Here is a 12,065-nt window from a genome sequence, read left to right as displayed (position 1 = left end):
ACTTTTTGCTTTGAGTTATTTCATCTCTCTTGTAAGAGAACACTAGCACACACACACACACACACACACACACACACACACACACACACACACACACACACACACACACACACAAAAAAAAAGAGAGAGAGAGAGAGAGAGAGAGAGAGAGAGAGAGAGAGAGAGAGAGAGAGAAGAAGAAGAAGAAGAAGAAGAAGAAGTAGTAGTAGTAGTACCAGGGCCTTGTGTAACTTTTCAGTGTGCCACGAAAACAAAGCAAAGAACACAAGAAAGATTAGGACAACACGGAAACATAAAATCCATTTCTATAACAGGAGTCAACTTGACCAGAATACATTATAGTTTCCAATGTTAGCAGGCACTACAATAGTCCCTTGTTTACGTACAAGCGCAGCATGCAGCATACTCAGAAATTTACGACTCCGCACTCAGCACAATCTACATGTCATTGACAACATAGACACACTTGAGTCATGGATAGTCGCTGATTTATATGCAAGTGCAAATGGTACACGCACTTCGAGTAGTCAATTTGACCAGTCAGTCACTCGTGTAAAACCAGTTAAAGCTGGTGTGGTGGCTGGGCTGGCTGTTGTGCGATGTAACAAGTCACCAGCCAATAAGAGCTCACTACCCAGAAATGACTGACGTTTCCTTGATTCTGACCGAACACATTCTTCGAGACTCAAGTGTTTAAATTTAAAAGGTTGAAAATCGATACTGTTGCTGAATACAATACATCGCAAAAACACGGAAAAAGATGAGACTGAGTTATAAGTTACACAAGAAAAAGTGGTGATTGGGCCCTTTTGTCACGTATTGCCCTGGTCAGGAACACTTCAAGTGGACTGGCCTGTTTTCCATTTTCTGTGCAAAGTAGCAGTAGTTGCTTCTTAACTGTGCAGCGAAGCTAAATGTTGCAAATCATGTTGGCAATGCCGATCGTGGCTAATGCCAGTATTTCCTCGCACATCCCCCCCTCTCTGCAATGGCCAAAAATAGTCCCTGAACTCCACCACCACCCGCGGTGCAAACCGCCTGTCTCATGTGCCACTTATAACTCGTTCAGTCACATCAAATGTCAATAGGAGGAAAATGGGAAGATGTCAATTGATACATTGACCAAGAATGTGGAACTGAGGTAAACCTTACTAGGAAAATATGTAAAATCAGTGAATTTTTAGCATTGATCTTATGTGTCTTTCATAGCAAATACAAATTTATGGCATAAAATTGCAAAAAACATAAAATTGGAAAATGTAAAATCGAAGTACAAACATGTTAGAGCATAAATTTGTGACAAATGGCACTAGCCTTTAGACTTGATTCAGTTTTCATTCCATAGGCTCAAAACCTAGATGATTTGTGTGGGTGCAAAACATGTCAGAAAGTATAACATAAAAAACATAGAACATTACAGTAAATGGGAACTGTTAATATTTACAGAATTCATACACTGTCAGTATTAAACATAATCATCCACTTTTAATTTAACATGCTCAAAATACATAATCTTGACTGTTGTGACCAAGTGCTGACAAAACTAAAATCTAGTAAGACATTTTTACTTAAGCTGATCTAGCAGTCTCTAAAAAGACATTCATCTATAGAGCAGAAGGAGTTGCCTACCAAAAAGTCTCTCAAATTCTGTTTAAAGTGTGCTTTATCTGAAACAAACTTTTTAATGGTTACTGACAATTTATTGAAAATGTGTGTTCCTGAATACTGGACCCCTTTTGGACCGAGGTAAGTAATTTTAGGTCTTTATATAGTCTGTTCTTATTACCAGTATTGATACTAGGTATTAAGCTATTGGATGGAAATGGAAACTTATTATTTGCAACAAATTTAATTAGAGCACAAATATACCAAGAAACAGTGATTAGAATATCCAGTTCCTTGAACAGGTTTCTAGGTGATGTTTTCAAATTTACACCATAAAGGACTCTGATTACACACTTTTGGACTCTAAAAACTTTAGCTCCGTTTGACACATTACTCCAGAGTATGATCCCATATGATGTAATAGAATGACAGTAATCATAGTATGCAATTTTTTGAAATATTTATATCTCCTACATCTGACATCATTTGCATTTCAAATACAGACTTCTTTAGGTGCTTCAGCAATTCTGTGACAGTATGACCTTCCCCACTGAATTTATTATTGAGTTATAATCTCAGAAATTGAACAATGTCAATCTGTTCTACCTACACGTCTTCCAGGTTCTGAACTGCATATAATACATCTTTTCAGAGTATAATGACAGTGAATTACCTTTAAATCATTTATTAATATCAGTGAAAATTTGATTAACAGCAATTTCTAAATCTGTACTTGACTTGCTATTTATTGTAATGTTTCTTATCATCTGCAAACAAAACAAACTTAGCATGTGTCAATGGAATATACGAGAGGTCATTAATGTACCCACCTTGAGGAACACCACAAGCAATTAACTCCCAATCAGATGAAGACAGACTGCTTATACAATAGGCATTTTGAAATGACTCCCTTTGTTTCTTGTTAGTTAGGTAAGACTCAAGCCATTTTGCAGCACTGCCAGTGACACCATAATATTCCAATTTTCTTAAGAGTGTGCTGTGATTCACACAGTCAAAGGCTTTTGTTAAGTCACAGAAAATACCAGTAGCCTCTAAACTCTTATGCAGTTAACTGGGTACATTCCCACTGTACTTGTAAATAGCCTTCTCTGTAACAGAATCCTTAAGGAACCCACACTGTGACTTGGCCAATATGTTATTTGCAGTCAGATGCTTAAGGTGAAGCTTGAACACAGCCTTTTCAGATATTTTTGAAAATGCCAGCGAACATGAAATTGGTCGATAGTTTGACGGTATCTCGTTACATCTACATCTACACTCTGAAAACCGCAGTGAAGTGCATGGCCGAGGGTACGTCCCATCATATCTGTTATTAGGGTTTATTAGTCTTCCATAGACACATGGAGTGCAGAAATAATGATTGAATGCCTCTGCACTTGCAGTACCTATTCTAGTCTTGAGACCATGGTCCTTATGTGAGTGGTACAAAGGAAGTAGTTGTGTTTTCTTCAAGTCGTCATTTAAAACTGGTTCTTGAAACTTTGTTAATAGACTTTCTCAGGATAGTTTTTTATCTTCCAGTTCAGTTCTTCAGTAACTCTGTGACACCCTCTGTTTACGTTTAGCATCCCCTGTTAGTCCTATATGGTATGGGTGCCACAAACTTGAGCAATACTCTAGGACCAGTAGTACATGTGATCTATAAGCAATCTTCTTCGTAGTCTGATTGCACTTCCCCAGTATTCTACCAATAAACTGCTTTACCCGCAACTAAGCCTATGGGATCATTGCACTTCATATCTCTATGAAGTGTTACACCCAGGCATATGTAAGAGTTGGCCGATTCCAACTGGCCAAAAGCTAGTGTTCCATTTTTGGTCCAGTGCACCTTCAATGTAAGTTAGAGGCATTCCGTCTCTGGGGGTATTCTTACTGGAAATATTGTTAAGATGTTCTGTCTTCAGTCCAGTGTGCCTGGTCCTGAGTTGGCATTCAGTTTTCAGTATGGTGTACCTGACAGAGATCATAAGTTCTGTTTTGTTATGGTGTACTTCCTGCTCTGTCTGGTGTTCATTCCCCATGTCTACATCACAGTTCTTCTTTTTGTTTGAGTTATGCTGCTGCCTCCATTGTACTGTAAGCAAATGCGCTGCCGTATCCCAGGCAATGCTGAGTTGGTACCCAGTGTCATAATTCATGATGTTTCCCACCACTTCTATCCTACTGACTCTCCTGTAACACTGTCCCTGTATCTGGAGTCTGTGCCAGAATCCTGATTTTCTCATATTTCATGGAATGATTGAGTTTCATAATTTAGTTGTCTGTCCCAGCTGTATGTGCCCCGACATTCTTGGCATCTGATGTCCATTGTCCTAGTTGTTTGGCCAATGTATGAAATGTGACACTGGCAAGATGTATTATAAATTCCTCGTTTTTGTAAGCCCAAGTCAGCTTTTGCACATCCCTCTTATTTTGATAGGTGGACAGAACACACACTTGATGTTATGCTTCTTGTGAATCTGACTGATCTCGGCACAAATAGATCCTGCGCAAGGTAGACAAGCCACAGCCTTTGCATCATCTTGCTCTTCTTCTTCGTTGAAAGGCCTTGGGCATCTGTTTGACTGTGTATCCATTTTTGCACAAAACTGAGCATAGGTAATCTGTTTCTGATGTCAAACTATTTTGATCCAACAATGTGTGTGCACTGCAAGTCTGCAATTGTGGATCATTGTATCTCCAATTGGCATTCAATGGAGTATGAAAAAACTTTAATTCTGGCCACAACAATGTCTTTTTGGGACTCCATTATAAAAGAAATCATTTAAATATGCATCGTGAAATATCTTTAGAACTGCATTTCACTGCTCTGGGTGATGATAGCTGCTAGCTTGCAGGTATACATCAGAGTATGCTGATTTACAATTCACACTGTTGCCAAACAACACAGCTGTTCTCCATTTGCAAGTACATTCAGAACCACCAGGTGACCATCCTCCTCTAGTTGGGTGGCATGTGTTACGATGTTCCAGAAGCTCACTGAGACTTTCCCTACCCTGAAGCTGCCATTAAGGTTTCAGACCTGCTGAGATCAGTGAAGGATAATTTGTTCTTGTGGAAGTTGGGAATTTACAAAACACCTTGCCTGTGTGGTATGGCCTACACAGGACAAACAACACACACAGTCGAAGAACACTGCACAGAACATAAATGTTGCACTCGCTTTGTGCAACCCAGCAAGTCTGCAATTGCGGAACATTGTATCTCCAACAGACATTCAATGAAGTATGACAAAACATTAATTTTGGCCACAGCAACATCTTTTTGGGAACCCATTACAAAATAATCAACTTAAATACACACCACAAATAATCTAATAAACTGTGACAGCAGCTACCAGTTATCTAATGCGTGGAATCCCATCATCTCCAGAATTTGCACCAGATGAGGGCACCAGAACACTCTGATGACTGCTGCAAGTTGCAATAGCGAAGATAGGTGATCTCTGCAGCTGGACCAGAGAAGTCACTGCCGCCAGGTGGTATGGTCCTGTCAATGTGATTCTGAAGTATGCATGGCAATACTCCCAAGCACACTAGCAATACTCTCAACATGCTGGCAATACTCTCAGCACACTATACAAGGCGGAGCTGAGAACATTTTCCTTAGTCTTCGATGGCTCACCTGAAGATGACTGGCAACTGTCCAGTCGAAATATTGTGGAGTGAAGCCTACGATGACTGGCTGCAATCCTGAAATCTCTTAAACATTTAATTCGCTGAGAAAATTTTAAAATTCAAATCAGGATTTACTTGTCAAAAGGAAAGCAGATCTGGGCACTTTGGCCCTAACGTGTGTCCCAAACCAACGCACACTGATTTATACCTGAAAGCTAGCAGCTGTTATCCCCCAGAGTAAAGGACTGGAGTTCTGAGGACACTGGTCCATAATGCACACACTGTCAGATCAAGACAGCTTGACATCATAAAGAGAGCATCTTCAATCTTCTGCAAAGGTGGATACACAGTCAGAGAGAGAGAGAGAGAGAGAGAGAGAGAGAGAGAGAGAGAGAGAGAGAGAGAGAGAGAGAGAGAGAGAGAGAGAGAGAGAGAGAGAGGAGGAGAAGAAGAAGAAGAAGAAGAAGAAGAGCATGATGAAGCAATGGCTGCAGCTTACCCGGCCAATGCATGATCAATTGTTGCCAAGATCAGCATCAGCAGGATCCTTGAGAAGCATAACATCAATTGTGTGTTCTGTCCACCAATCAAAATAAGAGGGCTACTGGGAAATGTGAAAGATGACCTGGGCTTACAGAAACCAGCAACTTATAATATACTTTACCACTGTGACATGTCACACATTGCTCAAACAACTAGAACAGTTGGCATCAGATGCCATGAGCATAAGAGGCACATCCAGCTGGATCAGACAATGAAAACAGTCATCGCTAAGCATTTTCTGGAACTTACCCATGAACTATGTAAAAAGAGAGTTCTGGCACAGATACTGGATATAGGGACAGTGTTACAAGAGAATCAATAGAGATGGAAGTAGTGGGAAACTTCAAGAATTGTGGCACTGGGTACCAACTCAGCAATGTCTTGAATCCTGCACTGCCTTAGTTAAAAACACATCAGCGGCAGCAACTCAGAAATAGAAGAACTGGGAATTTGGGAATGTGGAACAAAACCCAGACATAGCACCAAGAACAGAACCTCAGATTTCTGTCAGGTACACTGGACCATAAATTGAACACCAGCTCCGGTGACCAGGCACACCAGATCGAAGACGGAATGTCTCAGGATGTTTCTAATGAGAAAATCCATAGATGGAACACCTAGAACTGACTTTGGAGGTGCTCCAGACCGAAAATGGAACACCAGCTTACAGCGTGGTGCTCTGGACCGAAGAAGGAACGCAACATCTCAGGACACTTCTAGTGGGAATGGACCACATATGGAATGTCCAGAACCATCCACAGGGAGGAGAGGTAGTTGCTATAAATATTCAACCTGTTCCACTCAACTATCAGTCTCACGTAGCATCTGATGAAATCAGCGAGTAACATTGTCAAAATATTGTGCATGGACGACACTGACATCTGGCAGAAAACTTGACACCCACAATGTCAACAGATGTATAGGAAAGCCTGAAGAATTGCATCTTGTTGGATCATTATGGCATTACATAATGACACAGTTATTTTCAACTTAATATTTAAGATCAGTTTCAGCCACACACAATAAAGTGTCTGCTAGTGAAACATTTGGACCTGATCTGAGACTATTATGATAAGATTTATACTGTTCTCTCTTTCTGTTTTGACATGGAAGACCTCTGGATTTACAGAGACAGCAGGAGTACTGAAAGAAATATCTTGTGTAATTGTTGGCACTTACAGATCAATTATTGACAGCAAGGAACAAAGTTAAAGGAGGAATAAAATTTTATGTCGTGTCAAAACAGCAGGACAATGACTCTCCCATATTTTTCTTTCATGTGATAACACACTTATTGTCAAAACTGCCTAGCAATAGTGCCACTTAAAATCATTCAGATTCCCCCTCCCGCCGAAATTTAACATTGGTCGGTCTAAAGTCTACAGATCAGAACTGTGCTTTCATCATAAATTTGTCTTAGTCATTATCCTTGTGTTAATTAATACTAACCTTTTCCTTTATGAGAATGGGGCGATAAGTCTGGTAAAAAAGCATTAAAAAGTGTTTTGTTTCAAAAGAACCCACCTTACATCTTGACATAGTCCCCTCGGAGGGATATACACTTGGTCCAGTGATCCTCCAGCTTTTTCATCCCATCAGAAAAATGAGTTCTGTAAACTACCACTATCACTTTCTCACTTGATGAAACTTTCTTCCCAGCAAGCCAAAGTTTCAAGTTTGTGAACTGGAAGAAGTCACTTGGGGCTAAATCCACTGGGTGGGGTGGATGAGGAACCAATTCAAAGCCCAGTTCAAGCACTTTTGTCACTTTTATTGCTGATGTGTGTGGGATGGTGCATTATCCTGGTGAAAGAGCACTTTTTTGCATGTCAGCTTTTGTCTTTTTTCAGCCAATGCAGGTTTCAAATGAAGCATAATAGGGTCCAGTTATGGTTCTGCCTTTTAGCAAGTAATCTTTGAGGATTATTCCTTGGGAATCACCCTATCAGCTGACAAATTGGTATTTGCCTTCTTTGGTGCACTTCCACCAGCCTTTTGACTCAGGTCTGTAATGATAGATCTAGGTTTCAGCAACAGTCATGAATAAACACCAAAAGCCTTGCAGATTGCGACTAAACATCGCCAAACATTGTGTTGAAATGTTCTGCCAGATGTGCTTGTGGTCAACTGTGAGCAAATTGTGGCACCCACCCAGCATGCAGCTTCTTCATACACAATTCTCTATGCAGGATGTTATGCACTCACTGATTTGAGTTGCCTACAGCCTCAGCAATCTCACAAATTTGTATTTGACAGTCTTGTGTTACCATGTTATGGATTTTTATCAACTGTTTCCTTTGTGGTGACCATAACTGGAAGGCTCGGCCACACTTTGTCTTCAGTACTTCTCCAACCACATTTAAATCCATTAATCCAAAACTAAATGGTCTTAAATGATGGTGCAGACTCTGTGTGAATTTCTTCCAATTCTGATTTGATTTGTGCAGCAGTCAAACCCTCCAAATGAAAATGTTTTCTCCATTTTCCACTGCAGTTGACACACTGACCAATTCAGATGGCTGTCAACACTGAATTGTATGCTTTACATTGCTGAAATTCTTTATACATCCCTTGGGGGTAATCAAGCTTACCAACCATGAAGGCACATCATCAATATTCCAGTCTTTCATGGAAATTTACCAGACTTATAAAACCACCCTTGTATTTCAAAGTCTTCCTCCTTTCTATTTGTAACATCATATCACAAGTGTGCACATTTATAAGCATCTACTTCCTATACTCTCCATTCTCTTGTCAAAACTATTTTTTTAAAAAATTTTTAGTTGGTTTTACATCTCTTTTGTTTTTCACCTTGTTTGTGGCCTAACAATTATCGGCTGTACTCTGGAATTTTAGAAAGGATCGTTCTTGCATCTCCAACTTCTGTAGTCATGCTGGTATGGTTATACTTACTGCTTTGGGACTGTTTAATCATAATGAAATCTAGTGATCAGATAGTCACAATTTAATAATAGTGAACAACAGGTAATACTGGTCTTAGTTCTTTTATTAACAAACTAAAAACCCGCCTAGATTGCGATTTTCGCAATTGAGGCGAGTTTTTAGTTTGTTAATATATTAACCAATGATTGCTGATGCGCTGCGATGTTGAAGGTTTTTATCTTAGTTCTTTGCTGAATGTAATTGCTCTCCTCCTCTGTTGTTTGGACCAAGTTGTCGCACCTTTAGTATCGGTACATCTAACCCTCTCATTTTCCTGGTTCTTACAGCTCCCTTTCTAATAGGAGAAATTTTAATAGATTTCCAACCCAACAAATTAAACTATGTTTTTAAATTGTGTGCTTACCATAAACACTGTTCATGTGTACAAATGTATCTCATATTCCGCAAATATTGTTAAAATTCATTTATTACATGCTTCATGTGTCTACTTTGACATTGAACAGAATAAAGTATGTTAATATTACACTGTGTAAAATCTCTTGCTATATGAGAATGATGGATAAAACATGAAATTACCTGCAGAGAAATTTTCAGTATTATCCACAGGACGGTCAACTGTAGATGAGAAGGCTGTATCAAAAATGTCTGCCAAGGATGTGACACCAGACTTTGCTTCAGCAGTTGCAGGTTCCCACGGCCGATGTCGTGTGGGAGGGCCTGCAGTGGCCGGGGCAGGCGTAGTCACTCTGTCACCCATGCCAGTCTAAAACTGCTACGCAAAAACAGTACATTCAATTTCCCTTCTCATTTTAGTACATTCGAAAGGAACTACAAAAAATTATTCCAAATATGAGTACCCAAACATAAAACGTACTGAAAAATCTTACAATAACTGTCATTTCAGTCAATTTATGATGTTGGCTTCATAAAGTTTTTATGTTCCTTCAGTGTTAATTTAATAAACAGAAAATCATTGTAATTTAGTAAAACAGTGAACAGATGACTGGGAACAAAACAGTCCATACCAAAATAGAGATGGTGTCGTTCATGCTTTTAGTTAATCTACCAAGCCAGTATTACTGGGAGTGGGGAGGGGGGGGGGGGGGAGGGGAAGGGGGGAAAGGGGAGAGGAAGGGGGGATGTGCTACAGTTTATCCTCGCAATACCAACAGGGGGATACTTTACTTCAACTTGTCTTGTATTTTAAAATGTTAAAAAAATATTTATTGTTTTCAATCATTTCTTATACTAGATTCTGTGATTGTTTTGAAATTTCAGTACAACATAATCCTTACTAGTAAATGTGACTTTTTGCAAGAAATGCCATATAAATCTTTTCTAGTTCAGGACCCTTCTTACAAATCTATATATCTTTAAAAAGTATGTTGTGAATAAAACTCAACAACAATTGACAAAATTTGTATTTTTTAAAAATTAATATGGTGGTCATAAGCTATCCTTCCTCTTCATGTACACATTACAGAAAATGCATTGACATTGGTAAGTTAGTGCTAAAAGATATTTTTTCAGGTTCAGGACCCAATTTACTCATCAGTACCTTTCAAAAAATTATTTTGTTAATAAGAGTTAACAACAATTACCAAAATTTTGTTATTCTTTCAGTTTTTTGTGGTGGGCACTAAGTATCCTGCCTCGGCAGTATGTGTTATGGAAAATGCATTTGTATTGCTAGGTTAGTTTATCATCCTTTTTCTGTGTGCCTGTCTATTGTTCAACCAGTGTTCTATTTGCACAATTGTGGTAAGCATGGCAACAAAAGTCCTTGATGGAATACAAATAATGTAAGCAGTAAAGATAGCAACACACTAGAAAAATGATGTGCTGGCACATAAACAAGACCGAAACTGTTGCTGAGCTTTTGGACGACATCTCACATCAAAGTTAAGTAGCACAGAATATACATGCACAGAAATATACGGACCTACATGGCTACATAGTATTGGCTGCCTACACTGTAATGGCACTGCAGTTCGACTGAGATAAGAAGTAGGGTCAGGTAAAAGTGGGCAAGATAAGAATAGTAGCATGAAAGATAGAAGTATGTGAACTTGAGAGAGAGAAGGAGAGGCAGTAAAAACAAAGGATAAGAATGTGATCTTACTTTGGCACAGGCAGGCTCAGTCACACGGTGCTGTTGGGTGGACTGGGAGGATGGAGAAACAGAGGAAAAAGGAGACTGGAGAGGAAGAAGTAGGTACAGAGCGAGTAAAGTGGAAAGGGGGGAGGGGGCAGTGGCAGGGGAATCGGGGAGGGGGGGGGGGAGGGTCCTGGTGAGGGTAGTATAGGGCATAACAGAGGCCAGGACAGCAAGATTCAAAAATGTGCTACAAGGACAGCTCACAGCTATGTGGTTTGGAGAGGCTAATATTGAATGAGTATTCCAACTGTAAAGGTTGTGAAAGAGACAATGAAGTCCAGCATGTCAGCCACAGAAGCGTGTTGCACTGCTGGATGGTCAGCTATGCTAGAAACGGGTTGCCCAGTCAAACAGAGAGATGGTTTCAGGTCATGCCCACATGAAAGACTGTACAAAATTTCAGCAGAGCTGTATATGACTGCTTTCTAAGATGGATCTGCTTCTGGTGGGCCGCCTGTAGGGCAACTTTCATGTCACTCAAACTTCGAAACCCCTCGTCTGGTTCAGGTTCACTGATGTCACCTTTACGTTCAGAACCCAAGGACAAGACACACTATCCTATCCTCATTCCTTCACTGCCTCAACATCTCTCCCATACACTTCACCTGGTCTTGTTCAGCCCACTGTGCAACATTCCTGGATGTTGGCTTATGACTTACAGCTATCCAATTGCGCCACCAAAACCTCTGACCACGACATATCCACTAACCATCAAGAGTACCTCAGTTTTGTTAGTTTCCATCCCTTCCACACTGAAAAGTCTCTCCCATACAGTCTGGTCACCCACAGTCAGTGCATTTGCAGCAATGAACAAGCTCCCATCTAACATGCTGAAGACCTTACTAAGACCTTCAGACAGGCACTGGCCGACAAACAGATATCCCATGTGTAGCCCAAACATGCCTCTGATTCTACAATCAACCCCACAAATCAGCTGCAACGGCAAAGGAGCAAACTGTCCTCATTACAAAATATCATCCCACCTCGAGCAATGTAACCACACCCCTTGCCAGGGCTTCAACCATTTATCATTGTGTCCAGAAATGAGAAACATCACACTCACAATACTTTCCACAACTCCAAAAATGGTATTCCATTGTCAATCCAGTTTACAAAACATCTTGAGCCACCATTATGCTGCACTTCACATTACATCCTGTCACAGGGATATCCTATTCTACCAAAGATAGTGCACCTGTGAAAGCAGTCATGTCGTA

The 12,065-nt window shown here is 40.1% G+C and overlaps 1 protein-coding gene across 15 annotated transcripts in view; it reads right to left on the bottom strand.

The window, feature by feature from the left end:
- The window catches only part of LOC126365765 (E3 ubiquitin-protein ligase Arkadia-like), a 323,922-nt gene that overhangs the window by 284,997 nt on the left and 26,860 nt on the right, over positions 1–12,065 (bottom strand). For 9 of the 15 annotated variants that reach the window (XM_050008269.1, XM_050008274.1, XM_050008281.1 and 6 more), the window contains exon 2: positions 9,267–9,462. In XM_050008269.1, the coding sequence (XP_049864226.1) occupies positions 9,267–9,447 (181 nt within the window). In that variant the 5' untranslated portion in view covers positions 9,448–9,462. The remainder of the gene's footprint in view (positions 1–9,266; positions 9,463–12,065) is intronic. The other 6 variants (XM_050008270.1, XM_050008275.1, XM_050008280.1 and 3 more) reach the window with 1 other exon arrangement.

Source organism: Schistocerca gregaria, chromosome 4 (genome assembly GCF_023897955.1).
Source record: "Schistocerca gregaria isolate iqSchGreg1 chromosome 4, iqSchGreg1.2, whole genome shotgun sequence".
Lineage (NCBI taxonomy): Eukaryota > Metazoa > Arthropoda > Insecta > Orthoptera > Acrididae > Schistocerca > Schistocerca gregaria.
This window is presented reverse-complemented; position numbering and strand designations above follow the sequence as displayed.